Raw genomic sequence first — 26,655 nt, 5'->3', positions numbered from 1 at the left:
CTTGAATCGGGTGCAACCGCAACAAACAAAAAACATGAACAAAAAAACATCTTAAAGTGTTTATGTGACTGTGGAAACAGAAAATACAGGAAAAAAATATCAAAATATTCCTGAAAAAGCACCGTACACCAACGCTGTGTGCAAAAATCCCAGTGGGATGCAAGTCAAACAACAACAACCACAACAACTACAAGACAACTAAGATTAAGGCCATCAGTCAACTCCGCACTACAATAAACAAAAACATGGCCAAAACAATAAAAGCCATAAATCCAATGTAACAGTGATCATAGGGACTGTGACCGAATTTTTAATAATAAACTACATAAATAAATGATAACACCAAAATCTAGAGCCATATTTTAGGCCACTGAATAGCAGTGGCAGCTAGGGTTGTACAACTCCTCTAGAGCAGTTTTGAGTGAAGATCTCATAGGTAGTGATTCAAGTTGCAGTTTATTGGCAATAGCATTCCAGACCCTGGGGGCATCAATAGCAAAGGCCCTTCCTCCAGTTTTTGTACAGCAATAGGGAATGTGAAGCTGGTAAATGAGCGAAGACCTGAGGTCAAATTTGTTCTTTGAAACAGAGAGGAGATCCAGTAGGTAGTCTGCGGAATTTTTTGTAAGTACATCGTGAATAAATAATATCTGGTGCACAAGCCGTCGAACATTAACAGATGTTAAGTTTGACCCAATGTAGAGATCACAGTGGTGAGTCCTATATGGGCAGTTCAATGCAAATCTTAAGGCCGAGTGATAGATGGAATCAAGCTTCTTCAGTACAGTACTTGGGGCTGATTTATACACGATGTCACAGTAGTCAAGTAGAGGCAGTATAATCATCATATTCATCACAGATAAAGTTGGGCGTTTTATATTGTTAATAATATTATTAACAATATAAAATTCCCTTTTAGTGACGTCATCGCTCTGCGTTCAAAATACTTAAGGGGAGGTAGATAATCGCGCGGTGGCGTCACGACGTTTGCAAACAACGCGAGGGCAGCGATGACGTCATCGGGTAATTATTACTTTAGTGACGCAATCGCCTTGCGTCCAAGTGATGTCGGGGCAGTTGACAATCGCAATGACGTCACCGCGCCGTCGGGTTGCCGAGGGGGGGAAAACGTCACGACGTCGTGAGCGCGGTGGCGTCACCGCGTCGGGGAGGCCGACGACGCGGCGACGTCACCGCGCCGGGGGGGGGGGCCGACGACGCAATGATGTCATCACGTCGCGCGCGGTTGAACTTTTAAAGAGAGGGAGGATCGAGAGCGGAGTCGTAGCGAGGATGGCAGCCGCCCCGGAGCTCGACTTCGTGGTGCGCAAGGCGCACGGACTCGCGGGCCGCGACCCGTGGGCGGCCAAGGCGTGGCTGCTCACGGCGAGAACCATCTACCCCGGGGACTTCGCCATACAGGTGCGCGGCGCCACGGGGGCAGCGAGAGAGAGAGAGCGCGAGCTCAGAGCGGGCAGGCCTGCAGCAGTGTTGACACGTAGGCCTCCATCCATCCATTCGCTCGCCCGCCCGCTCATTCATTCGCGACTTGGCTCATTCGTTCGCGACTTGGCTCACTCGTTCGCGACTTGGCTCACTCGTTCGCGACTTGGCCCACTCGTTCAGTCAGTTGCGGAGTCGGTCGCGAACGAAGTCACTAATCGGGCCGTGTTCGTCGTGCTGGTGGAGGGCTGCGGTGGATGTTGTGTGCACGTTGCGTCTGGCGTCCAGTCAGTAGCTCGGTGGGCTTTGCCTGCTCGTGTTTGTTCATGTTTGGGTTATATGTTTACCTTTCTTGTACGTTGCACTATTATTATTATGTTTGTGTTGTTGTTGAAACGTTCTGAACCCCGTGCCCCCTACTGGACATCTGTGGGAAAAAAAGAGCTTTATAGCTTCTCGGATTCCTCCTGCAGTGTAAATAAATATTCTGACTCCAGCCCATTACCCCGGCACACCACATCCAGTATCTCATCTCACCGTGGGCTCTGGCACGTGATTACGTGCCGCCGCCACCACCTCCAGAGTCGCAGCTGTCCATTGAAATATTTAGTGAGGAAAATAAGCCTCGGTTAGTAACCTACTTGCTGTACTGTGTACTGACCCCCCCACCCCATCCCCCCCACCTAGTTTGAAATGTATCTTCTGGAGAAGAATGCTCAGCGAGCGACGGACGCGGCGCGGCTGCTGTGCGAGATGTGAGTATGGTGGCAGGGAGATGTTGACTCCCTCGCCTGGTACACAGGAGGTCGTGGGTTCCACCATCATCACGGTGGCTGGGAGATGTTGACTCCCTCGCCCGGTACACAGGAGGTCGTGGGTTCCACCATCATCACGGTGGCTGGGAGATGTTGACTCCCTCGCCTGGTACACAGGAGGTCGTGGGTTCCACCATCATCATCATCACGGTGGCTGGGAGATGTTGACTCCCTCGCCTGGTACACAGGAGGTCGTGGGTTCCACCACCATCATCACGGTGGCTGGGAGATGTTGACTCCCTCGCCCGGTACACAGGAGGTCGTGGGTTCCACCATCATCATCATCACGGTGGCTGGGAGATGTTGACTCCCTCGCCTGGTACACAGGAGGTCGTGGGTTCCACCATCATCATCACGGTGGCTGGGAGATGTTGACTGCCTCGCCTGGTACACAGGAGGTCGTGGGTCCCATTCTGACGCCTGCTGCTCTATATTTGGAGTTTGGATGTCTCTCTCATCATCATCATCATGGTGGCTGGGAGATGTTGACTCCCTCGCCTGGTACACAGGAGGTCGTGGGTTCCATTCTGACGCCTGCTGCTGTATATTTGGAGTGTGGATGTCTCTTTCTCACCATCATGGTGGCTGGGAGATGTTGACTCCCTCGCCTGGTACACAGGAGGTCGTGGGTTCCATCCTGACTCTGACGCCTGCTGCTGTATATTTGGAGTGTGGATGTCTCTCTCACCATCATCACGGTGGCTGGGAGATGTTAACTCCCTCGCCTGGTATATAGGAAGTCGATGCCTGTTGTATATTTGGAGTTTGTATGATCTCTCCCCGTGCTGAGTGTGAGATAGTGAGTTTGTGGGGTTTAGGGTCGCAGTAGTGCAGCGGTTAGTGCACTGCGCTACGGACCCGGCAACCTGAGTTGTGATGATTATCTAAACCGGTCCTGGGTCTCCCGTAGGTCGACTCGGCCTCAAATGAGTATCTGGTGCGGTGTGTAGTAAACATCGCCACTGGGAAGACAAAGGCGGCCGGGCGTGGTGCTGGCCACCCACTCCTTCGTGTGCCTTGCCGGCCTTTATAGGTGCTCGCTAAACAGCACTTGCCCCTACAGACTTTATCAGGCCTTCCGGGGAATCTTTGTCTTTGCAGGTTTGTGCAGTTCCCAGAAAAGCCTCCGCTGTGGAGAGAAATCAACTGCATCACCTCCGCTCTGCGTGCGGAAAATCCCGACGCTCAGACACAGTTCCTGCGCTGTGGGTTCACGCACGGCTCGACACGGGCGCACGCACGCACGGGCACGCACACGCACAGGCACACCGCTGCATCAACACAGGCAGCAGCAGCAGCTTCTGGAAGTCATCATTCACAGATTCCACAGTGGTTGGCATCAGCTGAGCTAGCAGGCCCCAGGGTGTGGACGTAGGGACTACACGTGGACGGTTCCCAGGAGCCTGACTCTGCAGCAGTGGGCACTGGTGCCCCTGTCGTGCTGATGAGTCCTAAGTAGGGGTGAAAGTGGGCCGCAGTTTGTCTACCGCTGCGTCGCCGCCGCTGTCGGTGGGTCCACAGGTGCTCGCATTTATTTTTGATGGTGACTTAAGAAGAGACGACCATAATGCAGTTCTTCAGGAGCTGCTGATGATCAAGTGTAGAATGCACAAAGGCTGAGTGCTATTCACACGCTGTGTGCGTTGTGTGCAATAGCAACAACAGTAGCAGTCGCAGCAGCAACATAATTAGCGGGACCAGCAGTGTTATTATCAGAATCGTCAGCAGCAGCAGTGATAACAGCGGCAGTGTGAGTAGCAAGGCAACAACACCAGTGGCAGTAGGGAGAAGCAGTGTTAACAGCAGGAGTAGCAGAAGCAACAGTGGTAACAGCAGTAGTAGCGGCAGCAACAGTGGTAACAGCAGTAGTAGTAGCAGCAACAGTGGTAACAGCAGTAGTAGCGGCGGCAACAGTGGTAACAGCAGTAGTAGCGGCGGCAACAGTGGTAACAGCAGTAGCAACTGCATCGGCAGCAGTATCAGAATCGACATCATCGCCATCGGCAGCAACATCAACAGTGCTGGTGACAGCAGCAGTAGCAACAGGAGTAGCAGTGTCAGGGGTGCAACATGCACTCACAGTCGGCGGAGGAGCAGTGAATAGAATATGGCTCTTGTATTAGTTGCTGTGAGCAGCAGTGTTTTGAGTTTCTAATGGCACCAGTGTGACTGTGACGGGGCCTTCATGCAGCAGTGGATAGATCACGGCCGTGTCGTCTGCGCGCTCCGGGCAGGTGTGTTCGAGTGCCTGCCTGCCCCCGTGCAGTGCGACGTGCTGTACAAGTCGGCGGAGCAGCAGTACGGTGCGCTGCAGCAGGCCGAAGCGGTGATGCTGCTGCTGCGACGCTTCCCCGACGCCGTCGTGCAGCACGGGGTCAGTCTCGGCGACGCGACACCGCCGATCGCTCCGGAGGGGGCGGCGTCGGGAACCCCGGCGGGAGGGGCCAATCGGGAGAACCCCCCCCCCTCCCCCCCCATCGTCCCGGAATTAGCAGCTCGTTGTATACAGAGACAAAGATCCAACCACCCCCCCCCCCCGTATAGCCTCAACAGCCTGTTGGGGCAAGTGCTGTTAGCGAGTAGCAGCACCTGTGAAGGGTGGCGCTGTGGCACACGAGGGGGTGGGTGGCCAGCACCACGCCCGGCTGCCTGCCTTTGTTACATACGTACATTGACATAGTATATATACTTATTGTACTTACCCCGCACCTCCAATTTGCGATACCGTAGGGGTGGGAGTAGTGAATATAGAACACTACACGGTGCATACAAAATCGTTTAAAATCCTAGAGTCTATGTGTCTCTGCCCGAGTCTATGGGTCTGTGAGTCTGTGGGTGTCCAATGTGGAGGGTTAGGATAACAAACAACACCGGTTACGATTATCTGAACCGGTCCTGGGCCTCCCTTAAGTCGACTCGGCCTCAAATGAGTACCAGGTGCGGTGTGGAAACATCGTCACTGGGGAGACAAAGGCAGCCCGGGTGTGGTGCTGGCCACCCACCCCCCTCGTGTGCCGTGCCGGCCTTCATAGGTGCTGCTCGCTAACAGCACTTGCCCCTACAGTCTGTTGAGTCTATACGGGGGATCTCTGTCTCGTCTTTATGCCTCCAGGTGAAACTCGCCGAGACGCTGCTGGACTCGGAGAAGCAGGAAGGGCAAAACTCGCCCACCGGCTGTTTCCGAAAGCTCTTCGGTAACCGCGCGTCAACATTTTCTCCATTTCTCATTTTCCCCGAACTTTATTCGGATTGCGCTCTCCGCGGCGCGTCCCCGGATTAGAGTCTCCGTTGGGGAGTCGCGCGGAGGGCAGACGCTGGGCGTGTGTGAAAGGGGGCTTCGTGACTCGCCCCGGAAACTTCCGGTCGAGATCAAAGACTCCGATTGTTGAACGCGTCGGCCTGTGCGCGTGTTCGACAAGAGGGGCTCGTGGAGCCGGAACATCGCAGAGCCACTTCCGAGATCTCTTTTCACGCGACTTCCAGTCCACGATGGAGGGCGCTGAACTTGTCTTTTTTTGCCGCGTGCAGTGTGCGAGCTGTTGCCCGTGATCTTGGGCACTCCGGACTTGTGCCTCCCTCGCCCGCTGCTCTACAAGTACCTCCTCAAGGCAGCAGAGTTCTACATCACCACCACGGCGCGCACCAACCTGGGCGACTCCCCGCACCCCGGTGAGCAGCCACGGTCTATCCACTGCTGGACGAACGCTTCCCCGAACCGTCGCAGTCTTGTCGCGATTCTTGCGATGCGGCAATCCGTTGAGCCGAGTTCGTCGCTCCATCTCCGTGGTGGACGTACTCACAGCTGTCAGGCGCCTTCCTTTGCCTGCCACTCTGTCATGCGTCTTGACCACCGGCCATCGTTTTCGGGAAGCGGCCTGCTGCTAGTGACGATGTGAATGTTAGGTCTTGTGACGATAGCGATTCCATTGATGCTGATGATGAGGATGATATTATTACTACCGCTGCTGCTGCTGCTAGTGATGCTGATGATTCGACTGTTGCTGCTGCTGCTGCTAGTGATGCTGATGATTCGACTGTTGCTGCTGCTCGTGATACTGATGATTCAACTGCTGCTGCTGCTAGTGATGCTGATGATTCAACTGTTGCTGCTGCTCTTGATGCTGATGATTCAGCTGTTGCAGCAGCTGCTAGTGATGCTGATGATTCGACTGTTGCAGCAGCTGCTAGTGATGCTGATGATTCGACTGTTGCTGCTGCTCGTGTTACTGATGATTCAACTGTTGCTGCTGCTGCTAGTGATGCTGATGATTCAACTGTTGCTGCTGCTCGTGATGCTGATGATTCGGCTGTTGCTGCTGTTAGTGATGCTGATGATTCAGCTGCTGCTGCTGCTAGTGATGCTGATGATTCAGCTGCTGCTGCTGCTAGTGATGCTGATGATTCAGCTGCTGCTGCTGCTCGTGATGCTGATGATTCAGCTGTTGCTGCTGCTGCTTGTGATGCTGACGATTCAGCTGTTGCTGCTGCTGCTAGTGATGCTGATGATTCGACTGTTGCTGATAGTGCTACGAATGGTGTTGCTCCAGCTGATGCTATTGATGCTGCTGATGCTGCTATCAGTGCTGCTGCAGGGCGATGCTGCTGCTGCTCGTGAAACCAGGGCTGCTGTTGATGATGCTACTAATGCCGCTGCTTGTGTATGGGATATTAAACTTCTTTTGCACCATGCGTATCCAACCGTGCTAATCGGAAGTGCAGAATGCTACTGATGCTGCTGCTGCTGCTCGTGAAACCAAGGCTGCTGTTGATGATGCTACTAATACTGCTGCTGATGCTGCTGCTGGTGATGCTGCTGCTGATTCTGCTGCTACTGCTGCACGTCCTGATGTTCCCAGTGGTCCCGGACTGCGGCGTGGTGGAGACCTGGTCCCGTCTCACTCAGCTGCTTCACACCATCGGCTCTCGCTGCGACTGGCAGACCGACCGCCCAAACCGGTGAGCCTGGGCAGCCGGTAAATTGTTAATCCCCCCCCCTCCCCAGAGAGAGTCGCTAGAACACCTTGGTACGTTGTCTGGTTGCTTAGCAACTCGGCATCCCAGACCCGGCCATTGTGAACCCGCTGAGAGAGACACGCGGACTGAGAATCTGGAATCCTGCAGGCATTCTGAACCCCGATGGGACAGTCGGATGCCCTCGCCCCCCCTATTTTATTTTCTACAGTAGCTGAGAAGCGGCTCAAAGGCTCGAAAACGCCAAAGCGGCCAGCAGCAAACAGCACTTGAAGGAGTAGATGAAAGAGTGTGACGACGCAATCCCCTTCTAGCCTTGAATTGAGCTGAGGTTATTATGAGAACTTGTAAATAGGGACGACGATGATGACGATGACGGGACGATGGGAGGATGGGAGGCGGGAATTCCATGGTGGAGCAGCGCGAAGCAAGAAGCGGATTGAGAAGTGTGGTGAACGAGCGAGTGGCCGTATGGGAGGTCGAACGAGTAAAGACTCCTCCGATTAGCATTGTGGGCTACGTACGGTGCAAAGGAAGTGCAAGTGTGTTGTTGTGGCCTGTAATACGGTGGCTGCGTGAGTGAGCGAGTAGGTTTTTTGTATGTTGGACTTCTTTTGCACCGTACGCAGCCAACCGTGTTCATCGGAGGTGCGGGGGAAGGACAACAAACTAAACACAAAAAGCTATTCTAAATAAATCAGTTTGTCAATCTAGATGATGATTTAAAGGTGCATAGCTCCAGTGGCTTCCTAATATCGGAAAGAAGAGCGTTCCAGACGGCCGCAGAAGTGCGTCTGAAAAAAGCGCAGCGCGATGCGGTGACCACCGCCTTTATTCGACGGGTAGCCAAAAGACGCTGTTGCTGTTGCGAGGATGACCACCGGAGCTCACGTGACGGTGGTTTATGCTCCTTGACGAGATCGGCAAAGTTATTATGGTTCATTCGTGGCAAGCGCTTTGTGGCTAATGAGCACGACCTGATAGGCTAATGTGTGGTCGAGTGAGCGAGCGAGTGGGTGAGCAAGTGGATATTGAACTTATTTCACACCGTACGTAGCCTACCGCTCTAATTGGAGATGCGAGGTGGGTGAGTGGGTGTCTGTGTGAGTGCGTGAGTGCGTGAGTGGGTGAGTCCGTGAGTGGGTGAGTCGGTCAGTCCGTGAGTGGGTGAGTGGGTGAGTGGGTGAGTGGGTGAGTTGGTGAGTTGGTGAGTGGGTGAGTCGGTGAGTCGGTGAGTGGGTGAGTGCGTGAGTGCGTGAGTGGGCGAGTGGGCGAGTTGGCGAGTGAGTTTTTTTGCTACCTGCAAATGTGGCTGTGGTCGAACGCAACTACGGGGATGAGACGAAGCAGTCCTGCTTTCGGCAAGGGGTCCCCACGTGTGCACGTGAGAGCGTGCGCCGCCTGAGCCCTGCCGTCGCGATGGGCGCCCCAGGCCGTGCGGGGAGGTGCTGCAGCGCGTGCGGGAGGCGGCGCGCTACGTGACCGGCGGGGAGGAGGAGGCGCAGAGGAACCTGCGCCAGCAGGTGGTGATGACCGCTGCCATCCTCTTCTTCCGCCACGCTCACGGCTACCTGAGCAGCGTCATGCCCACGCTCTTCTCGGGTGCGTCTGTGCGCGTGCGTATGTGCGTGTGTGCGTGCCCGTGTGCATTTGCGCGTGCGCGCGTGTGTGCGTGTACGTTCGTATCTGCGCATGCGTATACGTTCGCGTGCGTGCGTGTGTGTGCGTATGTGTGTGGGGAGTGATAGTGGGAGTGAGCGGTAGTGTAGCGGTTAGCGCTACGCTCCGCTACGAACCTGGCGACCCGAGTTCGATTCCCGCTCACGGCCAACACCAGTGACGATTATCTGAACCGGTCCCGGGCCTCCCCTAGGTCGACTCGGCCTCAAATGAGTATCTTGTGCGGCGTTTAAACATCGCCACTGGGGAGACAAAGGCGGCCGGGCGTGGCGCTGGCCACCCACTCCCTTCGTGTGCCGTGCCGGCCTTTCGTAGGGTGCTACTCGCGAACGCCACTTGCCCCAAAAAAGTCTTGTTACGAAGCTGCACGGGGGATCTTTGTCTTTGTGTGCCGCGTGCAGGCGTGAGCGGGGTGGGCGGGCTGGTGCTGCTGGAGGAGCTCCCTCAGCTGTTCGTGAGCGGCGAGCCCGACCGCGCCAAGCACGGCGGCGGCGGCGGCGGCAAGCGGCGCAAGCTGGAGGAGGCCGGCCAGGCAGGGACCTCGCCACACACTCAACGCGCCACCATCCTACACCGTCGTACCACGATTTGGCTGCTATGAATGCGCCGTGCGGCTGTTTTTCAGAAGCGACGTGGCCACAAATTATAGCCGAACGAAGTGGCTTATCGCGTGGAAATTTACAGCATCGGCCAAACACTCTTAAACGCTGCGACGTTGATTCTAAATGTGGAGGGGAAAAAAACGGACGACCCGGAGAGAGAGAGAGATAGACACGCAAACTGAAAATATACAGCAGGCGTCACGGTCTGGATCGAACCCACGACCTCCTGCGTATCAGGCGAGGGAGTTAACATCTCGCCACCACGGATGCGTGACGTGTGGCACCTGACGCTACATGGTAGTAGTAGTAGTAATAACATAATTACTTACCCAGAAATGCCACACACTCTGCTTATCCCAAGAGCCACCCGTGACGAGTGACTCTTTTTTTGGGAGGGTCCCGCCTGTGTCTCTCGCTGCCACGGGGGGAGGCGGTGAGGGCGGATGAACCGCGATTTTCACCGAGCGCCGACCGGCGTGCGCGCGCCGCCGCCGCTGTCTCCCCCGGCAGAGCGCGGAGGAGGAGTACTACCGCAGCCGGCACGTGGCGGTGCCGAGCGGGCTGCTGCCCGGCGCGGCGGGCACGGCGAGCGCCGCCGACGTGCTGGAGAGCTTCCGCATCGCACGCGAGGCCTGGGACGTGCTGCACGCTCACCCGGCACTCGAGAAGGGTGCGCGCGTGCGTGGGCGTGTGTGTCTGTGTGTGTGTGCGCGTGTGTGTGTGCTTGTGTATGCGCACGCTTGTGTGTATGCGGTCATAGTGTAGCGGTTAGCGCTACGCCGCGCTATGAACCTGGCGACCCGGGTTCGATTCCCGCTCACGGCCAACACCAGTGACGATTATCTGAACCGGTCCCGGGCCTCCCCTAGGTCGACTCAGCCTCAAATGAGTACCTGGTGCGGTGTGTAAACATTGCCACTAGGGAGACAAAGGCGGTTGGGCGTGGTGCTTGCCACCCACAGCCCCTCGTGTACCGTTCCGTCCTTAATAGGTGCTCGCTAACAGCACTTGCCCCTACAGTCTGTTAAGGCTATATGGGGGATCTTTGATGCGTTCATGTGTGTGGGCTCATGTGTGTGTCTGTGCGCTTTTTTGCGTACGTTAGTGGAGCAGTAGTGCAGCCGCGAGCACGCTGTGCTACGCACCCAGCAACCCAAGTTCGATTTCCCGCTCACGGCCAACACCATTGACTTATATCTGAACCGGTCCCGGGCTTCCCCTAGGTAGACTCAGCCTTAAATGAGTTCCTGGTGTGGTGGGTAAAAACATTGCCACTGGGGGAGACAAATGCGACCGGGCGTTGTGCTGGCCACCCACCCCCTCGTGTGCCATGCCGGCCTTCATAGGTGCTACTTACGAAGAGCACTTGCCCCTACAGTCTTTTAATGCTACACGGGGGAGTCTTTGTGTGGGCGAGAGAGTGGCTTTGTGTGCGAGTGGATGACGGTGATCACGGCCGTGTGTTTGTGTAGAGTTCCTGTGGGTGCGCATGCAGTGGAGAACTGAGACATGGCCCTGGCTCCTTGCGTTCCTGTCCGACATGCTCATATACCAGGTACAGAGACAAAGATCCCCCGTGTAACCTGCACGGGCTGTTGGGGCAAGTGCCGTTAGCGAATAGCACCTGTGAAGGCCGGCACTGCACCCGAGAGACACCACGCCCCGGCCGCCTTTGTCTCTCCGGTGCTGATGTATTTGAGGCCGAGTCGACCCAGGGGAGGACCAGTGCCAGTTCGGATAATCACCACTTACGTAAACCGCGATTGGGAATTGTGCAGTTTGCTAACCGCAGCACCGCCACTCCCAAGGTACGCGTGCACACTCTCCTAGTGTGCTATTTCAGCCTGAATAGAGGCTCACCTGCAGCATTGGCACCCACAGTCTGTTGGCCACAGGGCAGGGGAAAGTGATCTCCATATATACTCAGCTGTGTTTGTGAGTATTCATGCATTACAGGGACTTGTGCAGTGATTGGCGCACTGCACTACACCAAGCGGACTCCTGGCCACGGCTATCATCAGTGCTGAGTGATATTAGAACCAGGCACCGGGTCTCCCCTTGGTCCACTCGGCATTAATGAACACCTGGCGCGGTGTGTCAACGTCAGCACTTGGGGGACGTGGTGCTGGCCACCCACCCCCCGTGTGCCGTGCCGGCCTTCATAGATGCTACTCGCTAACAGCACAGTCTGTGTGGGCTACTCGGGAGACCTTTGTCTCTTTCTGTTCCTTTAATCTAATTTATATTTGTAGAGCACCTTCATTCGAGGTGCTTGATGACGTGGCTTACACAATGGTGCGCAGATTGAGGAAGGAGTGATGGCGATGGAGGGGTGCTTAGGGGTCACGAAAGCAGAATAAGAAGAGAATGGGGAGTGGATAAGAGGTGAGCTTTTAAAGAGGAACGGAAGGAGGTGAAGGGGAGGGACTGCTTAATGTACAAGGGCAGTATTGAGTCTATGGTGCAGTGTTGTGTCTATGATCAGTGCTGAGTCTATGATCAGTGCTGAGTCTATATGGGTAGTGTTGAGTGTGGGCAGTGCTGCTCATTGTAGAGGGGAAAGTTTATCCGAGTGGAGGGGTGCAAGGAGGGAGAAGGATCAGAAACGGGATTGGACACGGGGAGGAGGAACAGGGAGAAGATTGGGAAAGACACTGACCTGACTTGCCTCTCACCCACCGTTCACTCGCGTCCAAACGGGAGAATCCTATCGCGGATAATTATCAGAGGATGGCGTTTAAAATGACGTGCAAGGTGTAGCGCCCGTTGCTTCTCACCCGCCGCTACGCACGCAGGGGCAGTACCGTCACGCCATCGCCACTCTGCAGCAGCAGCAGGCCGGAGGTCAAGCCGGCGTCAAAGGTCAAGTGTGGGCAGATGCCAAGCGCGTGCTGCTCCAGATGGCGACGTGCCACCTCGCTCTGGGTGAACACCTGGTACGCACGCACGCGCGTGTGTCTGTGCGTGTGTGTCTGTGTGTGTGACGATTATCTGAACTGGTTCCTAGGCCTCCCCGAAGTCGACTCGGCCTCAAATGAGTACCTGGTATAGCGGTGTGTAGTAAACATCGCCACTGGGGAGACAAAGGCGGCCGGGCGTGGTGCTGGCCACCCACCCCCTCGTGTGCCGTGCCGGCCTTCATGGGTGCTGCTCGCTAACAGCACTTGCCCCGACAGTCTGTTGCAAGCTATACGGGGGGGTCTTTGTCTTTGCGTGTTGCGCTACCGCCCGGATTGAACGGCACGAAACAAATCAGCTGTTCTCTCCCACCCGGCTTGTGACGATTCATCAGCCCTAGGTGTGGGCATCTCTCTCGCTCCAGTGCCAGAAGATTGACTGCGGTTTACTCGCGGGCGGCTGAATCTCTGATTCGAACCCCGAGACGCGGGGTTCGAATCCGATTTGCGTGGCTGCCAGCTGAGGTTGAAAGTGCCCACGCGTTAGCGCTGTCCCTCCTCGGAGACGATCCGACACGAACTTAACTGTCGCGTTGAGGCTGCGTTGCCGTCGGGGGACTCGGCGCGAGGAGAAAACCGGACAAATTGAATCCCGCCGTGACCCACGGCCTCCGCTGGCCAGAGCCGGCCCTCCCAGTGCCCCCTCGTCTCACCGCGGCGCGACCGTTTAGCGTCGCTAATGAAACACTTCCTTCTGAGGATGCAGCCTCCCGGAGGCTTCTGGCTGGACATCGGACAAAGACGGTGGTCACCGCATCGCGTGCTTTTACGTGCACCTCCGCGGCCGTCCGGAACGCTCTTCATTCCGATATTAGGAAGCCACAGAGCTATACACTTTTAAATCTTGGATCGAAAGCTAATTCCTTTGAAGCTTCCTTTTGTGTTTAGTTTATCGTCGTTCCCGCCGCAACTCCATTTAGCGCGGTTGGCTACGCACGGTGCCAAGGAAGTTCATCATACGTGCACGCATACGGAGCGCTGCGCGTGATTTGTCTTCCCCGCTTGAATGTTGTGCAGGCGGCGTGCGAGAGGGTGCTGGAGGTGGCGCCGACCGTGGCGCCGAACGCCACGGACGTGCCCAGGCTTGCCGACGAGCCGCCGTGCGTCAAACCCACCAAGTTCGCCAAAGGTTTGAACGCCCGCGTTTCTCGCTTTTACAAAGTCGCGGTTGCTGAGCAAAGGCCCGAAGAAGGCCCAAATTGCCAAGTGGCCGGTAAAGATATATATAATTGGCACGGTCACCGTTGAAGGTGTCGCAGTTTGGAGTTCGTTTGCTTCTCGAATTGACTTGAGGCTGTTATTATTTATAGGAGATTCGGGGGGGTGGAAGAGACGATGACGAGAGAGGGAATTCCGAAGTGGAGCAGTGCGAGGGAACATTGAGAAATATAAGTGATGTTTGCCGCAGTGTTGTGGGTGGGTGATTGTGTTGTGACCCGCAGTGTGGTGGGTGGGTGGGTAGGTGAGTGGTGTGGGTGATTGTGTTGCGACCCTCAATGTGGTGAGTGGGTGGGTGAGTGGATAGGTGAGTGGTGTGGGTGATTGTGTTGTGACCCTCCATGTGGTGAGTGGGTGGGTGGGTGAGTGGATCGGTGAGTGGATCGGTGAATGGGTGGGTGGTTGTGTTGTGACCCGCAGTGTAGTGGGTGAGTGGGTGGGTGGGTGATTGTGTTGTGACCTGCAGAGTGGGTGAGTGGGTGGGTGGGTGATTGTGTTGTGACCCACAGTGTGGTCGGTGAGTATGTGAGTGCGTTGTTTTGACCTGCAGTGCACGCATGCGTGTTGAACTTCTTGCGCGTCTCTGTACATCTTGCGTCACGAGTAGCGCGTGCGTGTGTGTGTGTCGCTCGGCGTGCGCGTGTGCAGGTTCAGACCTGCAACTCGTCCCGTGCACTGACCGCGCCGTCATCTCGCACGGCGTGCAGATCGTCCTCTCCTGCTTCAAGGTGAGCGGCTCGGTGGCCGGCGAGTCGGCCCAGAGGGAGGGGGCAGGAGAGGGGGGGAGGCGTGTGTGGGGGTACGGCTCGGGGCACGGTGCGTGGGGGAGCCCTTCACCCCCTCTCCTCGCCTCCCCCGCCAGCCGCACGCATTCAGCGAGGTGTCGCGCGACGACCTGGCGCTGGGTCACGTGATCGTGATGCTGCAGCACGATTGGCCGAAGGGCGAGGCGCTGTTCCTGCGCGCCGTGGAGAGGATCTGCCTGCAGGGCGGCCTGCAGTACGAGAACTTCTTCAACTACGTCACCAGTATCCTCACGGGCACGGCCGTCGCCATGGAGACGGAGCCATGCAATTGGGGCACCGCGTTGGCGAGATGTCAACTACCTCGCCTGGTATGCGGGAGGTCGTGGGTTCGATCCCGATCTTGACGCCTGCTGTACATTTGGAGTTTGCGTCTCTCTCTCCCAGTGGTGGTCGTGGGTTTTCTCCGGGCCCTGCCATGCCCACCCAGACGAGATGCAATGTACAACACTCTCGCTGCGGCATGGGGCGGAGGCGCAGCGGTTAGCGCACTACGCTACAAACCCTTGCCACCGCCCGAATTTGATTCCCGACCACAGCTGACATGAGTGGTGAGTGATAGCCAATCTGGACCTGGGCCTCCCCCCGCCCCCATTCGACAAACCAGCACTGACTACACATTTAGATTCAACAGGCGTTTCGAGTATTGGGCTGCTGCTTCAAATTTACACCTTATGATGATAGGCCCACTTCGTTGAGCTATCATTTGTGATAGCCAGATGCCTCCGGTGGAGCTCTGTGTATATGGAGAGGGCTTTGCACCTTGGCACTGTGGGAGGCGGGGGACCCCGTTAGCCATGGGCTTCAGGTGACAACTGCCGTTTGTCCAGGATGAAGAGAACCCATAACAGCAGTAAAGTTTCTTTGCATCTGGCCTGCATGAATGCCACGGTGGCTATGACATGTTAACTACCTCGCCTGGTATACGGGAAGTCGTGGGTTCAATCTCGACCCTGACGCCTGCTGCTGTAAATTTTGAGTTTGCGTGTCTCTCTCTCTCATCATCATCATCATGGTGGCTATGAGATGTTAACTACCTCGCCTGGTATACGGGAAGTCGTGGGTGCAATCTCGACCCTGACGCCTGCTGCTGTATATTTGGAGTTTGTGTCTCTCCCTGTGGTCGCGTGGATTTTTCTCCGGGGCCTCCCGTATTTGGCTGCAATACATTTCCACGCGATAAGCCACTTCATCTGTGTAGTTTTAGTTTCGATTAAATTGGCACGCATGCAAGCGCTTGACGGATTGTGGCCAATTCGTGACAGTCTCTGGGACCCTTTTTTTGCCAGGATGAAGTTGATGAAAAAAAAGACTTTAACCTTTTCTGTCAATAACACAGGAGCTGTATTTAGATGTTCACACACCGAATAGACACCTATTGCAAAGCATCATCAAGTTTGCATTAACCACACACGCTTGGGAGTAAAACATGCAAACAACCACGTTTTGGTAATAATGTGCTTGAAGCATTGTGCTTGAAAATGACTGGCCTCCACCAGAGATGGCCTCCTTTGTGGCCTTGTCTCACCGGTGCTGTAGAGCAAAGGATTCCAAAAGGCTAAAGTGGGCCTGTGTGCCTGTGTGCCTGTGGGCCTGTGGGCCTGTGTGCCTGTGTGCCTGTGGGCCTGTGTGCCTGTGTGCCTGTGGGCCTGTGTGCCTGTGGGCCTGTGGGCCCGTGTGCCTGTGGGCCTGTGGGCCCGTGTGCCTGTGGGCCTGTGTGCCTGTGTGCCTGTGGGCCTGTGGGCCTGTGGGCCCGTGTGCCTGTGGGCCCGTGTGCCTGTGTGCCTGTGTGCCTGTGTGCCTGTGGGCCTGTGTGCCTGTGTGCCTGTGGGCCTGTGGGCCTGTGTGCCCGTGGGCCCGTGGGCCCGTGGGCCCGTGGGCCTGTGTGCCTGTGGGCCTGTGTGCCTGTGGGCCTGTGTGCCTGTGCTCGGCAACCTGCAAGACATTAAACGTTCCTTGACCCTGCCGCTGCCGCCCCCGCGTGAGACGTGGACATGCTGGAGGAGTTTGCGTTCCTCCGGACCCCGGAGGGGGGTCGCGTGCAGCTGGAGCTGCTGCCCAACCAGGCCATCCTCACCAAGTGAGTGGGTGGGTGGGTGGGGGAGCTGCGTGTGTTTGTGCGCGTGCGCTACGAACCCGGCAACCCGAGTTCGATTCCCGCTCACGACTAACAGCAGTGACGGTTATCTGAATCGGTCGTGGGCCTCCCCTAGGTCTACTCGGCCTCAATTGAGTACCTGGTGTGGTGTGTAAACATCGCCACGGGGGAGACAAAGGCGACCAAGCGTGGTGCTGGCCACCCACCCCCTCGTGTGCTGGACCGGCCTTCATAGGTGTGCTGCTACTTCCTAAAAGCACTTGCCCCTACAGTCTCTTCCAGGCTAGACGGGGGAGCTGTGAACTATACAGGTGTCACGGTTGAACCCACGACCTCCTGCATACCGTGTGAGGGAGTTGACATCTCCTAGCCACCGCAGCGCCCTTTAGATCTCGCGCTGCATCTCAGTTGGCTCTATGGACGCAGACGGCATCAATTGCTCCGCATCACGTGGAGGGGGGGGGGATGAGTTTAACAACTGTCCGGTGAGTGCAGCAGCGTGGAACGAGTTCGAATGGGGAGGAGTAAATTGGTGAACGCGGAGAGACGGAGCGTGGTGGTGGTGGTGGTGAGGGGGGTTCCACGAGGACTGGATTTGGGGAACCCCCCCCCCCCCCGCGCTCTAACGCGGCCGCTTCCCCCTCCTCCCCCGTCTCCCCACGGCGCCCAGGCAGCACACGGTGACTCGCGGCGTCACCAAGGGGGTGAAGGAGGACTTCCGCCTGGCCATGGAGCGCCAGGTGTCGCGCTGCGCCGAGCCCCTCTTCACCGTCCTCCACCGCTTCCTTCTCAGCGAGCGCAACCTCCTCCTGCAGGGTCTCGGCTGATCCTGCCCTCCGCTCCCCCCTCCCCAACGTCGCCCCCCCCCCACTCCCCAACGTCGCCCCCCCCCCTCCCCAACGTCGCCCCCCCTTCCCCAACGTCGCCCCCCACTCCCCAACGTCGCGCCCCCCCCCACTCCCCAACGTCGCCCCCCACTCCCCAACGTCGCCCCCCCCTCCCCAACGTCGCCCCCCCCCCTCCCCAACGTCGCCCCCCCTCCCCAACGTCGCCCCCCACTCCCCAACGTCGCGCCCCCCCCCACTCCCCAACGTCGCCCCCCCCTCCCCAACGTCGCCCCCCCCACTCCCCAACGTCGCCCCCCCCTCCCCAACGTCGCCCCCCCCCTCCCCAACGTCGCCCCCCCCTCCCCAACGTCGCGCCCCCCCACCTTCACCCAATGCAGGAGTTTGTATTTGTAATGGTGACGTTTTAGATGTCGCTACCGTGAGATGTCTTCGTGCCCACTTAGCAACGTCCACCAGGCATCTTGGGCGGCGCCGCGCGTGGCACCGCCGTGTCTATCGTGGTGGGGATTTGTTTGACCATACTTCACCACGCTGGTCAGTGCTGGTTAGTCGAATGGGGGGGGGGGGGGGAGGCCCAGGCCCAGGCCCAGATCGACTTTCGCTCGCCGCCGATGTCAGCCGTGGGCGGAAATCGTCGGGCAGTGGCGAGGGTTTGTGGCGTAGTGCACTAAACGCTGCGCCCCATGCCGCTGGGAGTGTTGTACATTGTGTCTCGTGTGGGCTGGGACATGGTAGGGCCCAGAGAAAACCCACGAATGTGAGAACACTCGCTTTGTCTTGTATCAACTGCATTGTAAAGTAAACGTTGGTTGTCTGCCTTATGGCCGTGGGTCTCTGTCAACATTTCAGCGACTGTGAGATGTGTAGTGGCTGCAGGAATTTTCGCGATTGTGGACGAGTCAGTGGCAGGGTGGATGAGTGACAGGGTGGATGAGTGATTGAATGGATAGGTGAATGAGCGAGTGAGTGGTTGCGTGGCTGGGTGGATGAGTGAGTGGTTGAGTAGCTGGGTCGATGAGCGAGTGAGTGGTTGAGTGGCTGGGTGGATGAGTGGGTGGTTGAGTAGCTGGGTTGGTGGATGAGTGAGTCGTCGTGTGGATGAGTGAATGGTTAAGTGGCTGGGTGGATGAGTGAGTGGTTGAGTAGCTGGGTGGATGAGTGAGTGATTGAGTAGCTGGGTGGATGAGTGGCTGTATGAAATCCACACGGCCGGGCGTGGTGCTGGCCACCCCCACCCCCTTGTGTGCCGTGCCGGCCTTCGCAGGTGCTACTCGCTAACAACACTTGCTCCTACAGTCTGTGTGGGCTACTCGGGTGACCTTTGTTGTGTGGGGGGGAGGGGGAGTGCCTGTGTTCTGGAACGTATCATGCGTGACTGATGAGCGCCGTGCAGTTTGAAGGTTCCTGCGTGCTGCTATCCTTCACTCCGATCTCGAGGGGAGGCGGGGCGGGTCAATGGTTTGTATCGATCGGGGACAAAAGCAAATGGTCCCAGAATGACGGCCTGTGATTGGATAGACGACTGACTCTGATTGGATAGCGACAACTTCAACTGAACTTCTCTGTTACACGGAAAAATCCCGTGCAGCCAGTTACCCAGCTAGCTTTGGTGGCAACGGCCCGCACACAACAACAGTGGCCCCGTGGGCCGCGCCGGCGATGAGCGCGGTTCGGTTCCGTACGGTGCGAAAGAAGTTCAACAGCCGTACAGAGTCTACCGGTCCGTTTAACATGTGGGTTTTCGCGACCAATATCCATAATAAGACAGGAGCCCGGCCAGCAGCCAGCCAAGAAACTCGAGGCATCGATAAATTATTTTTAATAGTAGCATGATTGATGTATTATCCAAGTGCAATTTAAATTACATTACTGTCACCGATTTGAATGTTATTTAAATGTATATATTTGAAATATAATTTAAGTAACTTTTTAAGCGAGGGCCCTAATTATTTTCATAGGTGGCCATGTGGAATATCCTCCTGCTGCCTGTTTTAGTTTGTCTTACTAAACAAACTACGTTTAAAAGCGTATCGAGGAAATATTACCAATATTAGTAATAGTGTTAATATTAGTAACTATTTAAACTAAATTAATAACTATATTATTAGTATCTATATTTAATATTACTAACTATATTTAATAATAGTAACGATATTCAAACTAAATTACTTCATATATTTGTTAATAACTATTGAATATTATTAACTATATTTTATATTAGTAACTTCATTTAAACTAAATTAGTAACTATATTTATGAGTAACTTTATTATTAGTAACTAAACTAAATTAGTAACTATTTTATATTAGTAACCTATTAGTAACTATATTACTAGTAACTATATATTATTCGTAACTATTATTAGTAACTATTTTATATTACTAACTATATTTTATATTAGTAACTATATTTTATATTAGTAACTATATTATTAGTAACTATATTTTATATTAGTAGCTATATTATTAGTAACTATATTTTATATTAGTAACTATATTTTATCTTAGTAACTATATTATTAGTAACTATTTTATATTAGTAACTATATTATTAGTAACTATTTTATATTAGTAACTATATTATTGGTAACTATATTATTGGTAACTATATTATTAGTAACTATATTATTAGTAACTATATTTTATATTAGTAACTATATTATTAGTAACTATTTTATATTAGTAACTATATTATTAGTAACTATTTTATATTAGTAACTATATTATTGGTAACTATATTATTAGTAGCTATATTATTAGTAGCTATATTATTAGTAACTATATTATTAGTAGCTATAGTATTAGTTACTATATTTTATATTAGTAATTATATTATTAGTAACTATATTAGTAATTATATTATTAGTAACTATATTATTAGTAACTATTATTAGTAACCATTATTAGTTACTATATTTTATATTAGTAATTGTATTATTAGTAATATTATTAGTAACTATTATTAGTAACTATATTATTAGTAACTATATTATTAGTGACTATATTATTAGTAACTATATTATTGGTAACTATATTCATATTAGTAACTATATTATTAGTAACTATATTATTAGTAACTATATTATTAGTAACTATATTATTAGTAACTATATTTTATATGTAACTATATTATTAGTAACTATATTTTATATTAGTAACTTTTATATTAGTAACTATAATATTAGTAACTATATTATTAGTAACTATATTATTAGTAACTATATTATATATTAGTAATTATATTATTAGTAACTATATTATTAGTAACTATTTTATATTAGTAACTATTATTAGTAACTATATTTTATATTAGTAACTATATTTTATATTAGTAACTATTTTATATTAGTAACTATAATATTAGTAACTATAATATTAGTAACTATATTATTAGTAACTATATTATTAGTAACTATATTATTAGTAACTATATTATTAGTAACTATATTATATATTAGTAATTATATTTTATATTAGTAACTATATTATTAGTAACTATTTTATATTAGTAACTATATTATTAGTAACTATATTTTATATTAGTAACTATATTATTAGTAACTATATTTATCACATGGCACATTTTTCTCTACGGGCCACAAGTGGGGGTCCTCGTGTCTTTCATAGGTGGCTTAGTGTATCTACTATCCGCCTGTTTTGAGTAACCTTACTAGAGACGCCACCATTTCCTTTTCGAGCGGTGTCATTACGGTTGGCAATAACGGCGTGACTAATGCAGTAATCGCAGAATTATTCTAACAAGAATAAATGAAAACCACGATTTTTTTTTTAAAAAAAATCACTTTTGAGGTGGGAGGGGGGGGTCCTAATGTTTGTCTTTAGGTGTCCCTGCGGATCGATCACGGGGTGCCTGCGCGAATCGAGCGCGCGCCATCGCCATGGCGGGGAGGAACATCGCCTACGTGAAGCCCAAGGAGCCGTCCTTCCTGCGCAAGTTCAAGAAGGACGTCGGCTTCAAAGAGGGGCCCAACGTGGACACCAAGGTAGCTGGCGTCTCTCCCGTCGTGTACAGTGGGGGCGTACAGTGCGCAGTGGGGTGTACAGTGGGGTGTACAGTGCACGCAGCGGGGTACAGTGCGTACGTCGCCGTGCACAGTGGGGGTGTACAGTACGCAGTGGCGTGTACAGTGGTGATCTACAGTGCGCGGTGTTGTGTACAGTGGGGTACAGTGCGCATAGTGGGGTGTGCGTACAGTGGAGGGGGTTACAGGGTGGTCCAGATGTATTGTTGTCTTGTGACCCCCATTTAATTCTCCCAACACTTAATGTATATATTTTTAATAAGTTAGGTTTATTTAAAACACGAATGAATCTGCGAAGGAAGATAAATGTTAGGAGTTCAATAAATTGGGGTGGGGGGGGGTCCCGAGACATCTGGACCACCTTGTCCAGCGCGTGTACAGTGAGAGTGCAGTGCGTGTTCAATAACTTCGTGGGGTAGGGAGTGCAGCATGCGTCTTGTGTGAGTGTGGTGCAGTGTGTAGTGTGAGTGTGTGTGCAGTGTGTAGTGTGAGTGTGTGTGCAGTGTGTGAGTGTGAGCGTGTGTGCAGTGTGAGTGAGTGTGTGGTGCAGTGCGTGTGTGCACTGTGAGTGTACAGTGTGAGTGTGTGTAGTGTGTGTTTGCAGTGTGAGTGTGTGTGTGCAGTGTGTGTGCAGTGTGTGCAGTGTGGTGCAGTGTGTAGTGTGTGTGCAGTGTGGTGCAGTGTGTAGTGTGAGTGTGTGTGCAGTGTGGTGCAGTGTGTAGTGTGTGTGTGCAGTGTGTAGTGTGTGTGCAGTGTAAGAGTGCAATGTGAGTGTGCAGTGTGTGTGTGCACTGTGAATGTACAGTGTGAGTGTGTGTGTTTGCAGTGTGTGTGTGCAGTGTGGTGGTGTGAGTGTGTGTGTGCAGTGTGGTGGTGTGAGTGTGCAGTGTGGTGCAGTGTGTGTGTGCAGTGTGGTGGTGTGAGTGTGCAGTGTGGTGGTGTGAGTGTGCAGTGTGGTGCAGTGTGAATGTGGGTGCAGTGTGGTGCAGTGTGTGTGTGCAGTGTGGTGCAGTGTGAATGTGTGTGCAGTGTGGTGCAGTGTGTGTGTGCCATTGGGGAGACAAAGGCGGTCGAGCGTGGTGCTGGTCACCCACCCCCTCATGTGCCGTGCCGGCCTCCATAGGTGCTGCTCACTAACAGCACTTGCCCCTACAGTCTGTTAAGGCTACACGGGGAATCTTTGTCTGTGTATAGTGTTCTAAACTCTTTCCTCGGTTCATTCGGGATTCTGAGTCTGTTTCACTTTTTAGATCACGTCTTGAAACTCACGCATTTATCCTAAAGGCTTTCCATGTAAATTAACATAAAAATAGTCTGATTATTTCACTTTGTAATTATTATTTGCTTTTATCATAGTTCTTCATTTTATTGGAGTGTAGTCATTGCTATTGTTAACAGATTTCGGTTAGATGCTACGTATGTTGAACTTCTTTCGCAGCCGTACGTAGCCAACCGTGTAGTTTATTTTTTATAAGACACTTAATAAACTAGAGCAGACTCGATTAGTCGCGCTCATGACGGGGAGGAGAATAATTCAAAATCTCGGATAATCCAAAATGATCCATTTTACGTGGATCTCTATGCCAAAACACAAATGTAGGTATAAATTAAAACTCACAACATAAATAATTGGATAAATCAATCAAAATAAAGCACAACTGACGATTTCAATTTGGAACGAATACTAACGATCGACCGATCGATGATGATACGCATCCTCGGCGATAGTAACACTCTCCTGCTCCTGCCCTGCAGAAGACTCGGCCCACTGAGTGGACCACAGCAGCAGAGCCACGCCAATCAACGTCAATCAAACTCCGCCCACTGTCGTAAAGATATGGCAACTACTGTACTGTAGAGGCGATCACGTGGATTTCGGATTAACCGGAGGAACATATTCGTTCGGGTTTAAGCATGTGACTTGTAATGAACAGTTACAAGAATTTATAATTATTCATTTGGGCTGAAAGGAAAATCCACAAAGTTATCAATTTACGTCGAAATCTCAATACAATGTACGTCAAAGGTGCACTGTTAATCCGGACATCGGATAAACCGCACGCGCGGATAATCGAGTCGCCAGTATACGTTATTTCATATTCTTAGCTCTTTCGGTAAAGTCACGTTGAAGGTCGTCATCAGGTGTGATGATGACGACCGTTTGTGTTACGGTCGAAACGTCGTGAGAATTTTTATTGTTTTATATATATTTTATTATTTTATTGTTTCCCTTCAACGTGACTTTACCGAAAGAGCTAAGAATATGAATTACTGCAGTCACGAAAGCTTTAAATCAAAAGTATACGTTATTATTGACCGTTGCCCTAATGACCTTTGTCGACCCCTGCCCTCGCCTGCGCCTAGCGAGGACCGGCCATGATGCCTCACCGGGACGACGACGACGCGGAGGAGAAGGAAGACGAGCGGCCGCAGGTCGTCGTCATGAAAGACGGAGACCTCACGGAAGAGGAGGCTCGCAAACTTCAGGGTACGGCACAGACGCCGGCAAAACGGTCCACTAAGTTGTTACGAACATTAGTCCCCCCCCCCGCGCGTGACTATTAAAAAAAATAACCTACATCTCCAGTGTCTTATCTGGCTGGGCTACTTTGATGCCACCGATGGTGAACGTTGACGATTCCTCAGCTTGTCTCCTCCCCCGCTCCCTCCCCCTCCCCCCCCGTGCGTCCTCACAGGTGGAGCCTCCCCGTTCGTCACTGACGACCGTCCCGCCGACGGGCGAATTCTCTTCCGGAAGCCGGCGAAGCGCGAGGCGGGGACCCCCGACACCAAGGCGAGCTCCAAGTCCGCAAAGCGCTGGCGGGAGGGCAAGCAAGAGGGTGGACGTTCAAAGAAGGGCAACTCCGCATCGTCGTCGACGACATCATCGACGTCGTCATCATCATCATCCCAGGCCGTGAAGAATGCCAAACTCCTGTCATTCGGAGAGGATGACGATGGTGGTGGCGGCGGTGGTGGAGAATGAAACGTGCGAGGTGATCGTGTTTGGTTGATGGCCTACATGTTCTGTACGCCCCCCGCTGCCACCGTCTCGTCAGTGAGCTGCTGAAAGGCCCCCCCTGTGTCGTGTCAGTCATATGGGGGCTGTTTAACCATACGTCACCACAGTGGGCAGCGCAGGGTCACACCCGTGGGGGAGGGGCAGCGGTCTTGGTTGGTGGTACCGCTGCTCACCACTGATGTTGACTGTCTGGGGAGTAATCTCAGATGGCCGCTGGGGATTAATCTCAGATGGCCGCAGTTTGTTTCGGTGTGTTCACCACTGTGGCACCAACTATAGGGGGAGGCGTGAGTTAAACTTCTTTGCATTGGTCAACGTGTGTGTGTAACGGCTTTAATAATAAAAAAAAAATTCCCGTATATCAACTGGGCACCGATGATAAAGACGTCATCTCTCGATCTCATGACATCTCAGAAGCCAAGCAGGCTTGTAACCTGGCTAATTGGTGCAATGGGTGACCAGCACGACTGCTGCTGCGGTGGGGAGCAGAGGGCAGCGCTGGAAAATCCACCGTTGGGCTGCCCGGCCCTTCCTCGCTCCCACCCTCCGCGGCCGGCCGAAACGAAAGCGGTCAAATACGGGGTAGGGGGGTGGTGGCGGCCCGGCTCCTGCCCGCGACTTCTCCCGCGTGCGGCGAGGTCGCGACCTCCGCTACGCTCTGCGGGAGGAGACGTTGCACACACAAAGAAGATGCCGCGACGTCGTTGGAAGAAGACTTTGGCCATTTGTGCGCCGTGGGCGAGGTCCAAATAGGAGCAAGCGAACTGCAGACGACTCGACCGGGGAAACGCAAAGCGACATCGCCAGCAATCCCCCCCCCCCCCCTGCTGAGAGAACTTGGCAAACCCTGCGAGGCTTTTGTGGTTAAGCGGGCTCTCTCGATACCGAAGCGGCTCTGGTAAACATTGCGAGTTGCACACACGCACGCCGCGCGTGTGTGCACAGGAAGCGCCGAGCGATATTAGAGTTTACATTTTTTTTTAGAAAAAGGCTGGAGTAGCTTTTATTTGTTTCAAATCTGCACCGCACAGCACAACAAACACGGTGGGGAGGCGAGGGGGGGGGGGGCGAGGTGGGGGGGGGGGTGTCTAGATCCACGCATTCATCGTCGTACTCCACTCACGAAATTAAATTTCGCTGCGGCTCCAATCACCCTCGGCCCTCCTCCCCCGGAGAGCCGCCGAGCCGCGCGGCACCGATGGTCGCTGCTTCCCGACGTGGCGCCGTTCCCGTCTCGGCCTCCTCGCCGCTCCACGTCCCGAGGGAGCGAGCGGCGAGGGAACTTTAAAGCGGCTGCGGTCAAAGTTCATGACGACCGCAGCCACGCGGGGCAAGACCGAGCGTCTCCGCCGCGAGCAACCGGCCCTGCGCGAGTTGCAAGCGACCGGTCGCGCGCAACTGTTTTCGTAAAACAAAACGACCAAGCAAAACCCCACCCCCCACCACAACACCCCCCCCCCGTCACAATCGGCTGACTTTTCCTGCCATCCGATTGGCTGAAATCCGAGCGCGGTGGGGGAGGAGGCAAAGGCGGCGTCCAACTGGGGACTCGTCACACTCGCGAGTTTGCGTCGACCCCCAAGCAGCGGCCGCTTTCTCTACGCGTGACGATCCCCCTCCTCCCCTCCCTCCCCCGTATGTTAAAGCAAAAAGTTGGGGAGGGTGGGGTGCGTCTTACAATGGCGGTATAGCCGCGTGTGTGTGTGTGAGACCCAATCTGTTACAGCTCTGACACACTGGGCACGTGCTGGAGGCGCGCGTCTCTTTAACTTTGTGGACCTTCGAATAATCCGGAGTCGGCTCACTGGGCTGGTGGAGCAGGGGGGGGGGGGGTTAAGGCTGCACTCTGTTAAAAGTGTTGCACGCTACGTAGTTGCGTTCAAACATCAGCCCCCTCCCGCTCCTTTCGGTTAATAGTTTTGCCCGGCCTGTGGGTTGGGCCCCCTTACGCCAAACCGACCTATCGGACGTCGGCGACGTGCCCGCCTCGTTCCATCTCGTTCGGAAGACAACATCCAAGATGCTCATTTACCAGCGGACACGTCGCAGTGACCGCAGTTCCGACATTCAGAGGTCCATCTATGGCCGTGGACATCCACTGCGTTCACAGAGCTCCAATCACCGACTTGGCAGCTTCACAGAGACCCGTTGCGTGT

General features: G+C 53.4%; 2 protein-coding genes across 2 annotated transcripts; both read left to right on the top strand.

Annotated features, from left to right (window-relative positions):
- The first annotated feature begins 1,201 nt into the window (after positions 1–1,201).
- On the top strand, positions 1,202–17,486 carry INTS10 (integrator complex subunit 10). The gene is made up of 17 exons (XM_032977474.2): positions 1,202–1,422; positions 2,131–2,198; positions 3,360–3,463; positions 4,493–4,632; positions 5,371–5,452; positions 5,787–5,927; positions 7,115–7,214; positions 8,662–8,831; positions 9,311–9,441; positions 10,022–10,181; positions 10,984–11,066; positions 12,307–12,447; positions 13,486–13,597; positions 14,335–14,414; positions 14,549–14,714; positions 16,476–16,569; positions 17,258–17,486. Exons 1-17 carry the CDS (start codon positions 1,294–1,296, stop codon positions 17,412–17,414), a joined length of 2,058 nt encoding a protein of 685 aa, XP_032833365.1. The 5' UTR covers positions 1,202–1,293; the 3' UTR covers positions 17,415–17,486.
- A 3,773-nt stretch (positions 17,487–21,259) lies between these two features.
- Positions 21,260–24,864, top strand: KIAA1143 (KIAA1143 ortholog). Its single transcript, XM_032977634.2, has 3 exons — positions 21,260–21,438; positions 23,842–23,965; positions 24,174–24,864. Exons 1-3 carry the CDS (start codon positions 21,334–21,336, stop codon positions 24,461–24,463), a joined length of 519 nt encoding a protein of 172 aa, XP_032833525.2. The 5' UTR covers positions 21,260–21,333; the 3' UTR covers positions 24,464–24,864.
- Positions 24,865–26,655: the final 1,791 nt, after the last annotated feature.

This window comes from Petromyzon marinus, chromosome 63 (assembly GCF_048934315.1).
Source record: "Petromyzon marinus isolate PM22_M1 ecotype Great Lakes invasive population chromosome 63, UKy_Petmar_22M1.pri1.0, whole genome shotgun sequence".
Classification (NCBI taxonomy): domain Eukaryota; kingdom Metazoa; phylum Chordata; class Hyperoartia; order Petromyzontiformes; family Petromyzontidae; genus Petromyzon; species Petromyzon marinus.
This window is presented reverse-complemented; position numbering and strand designations above follow the sequence as displayed.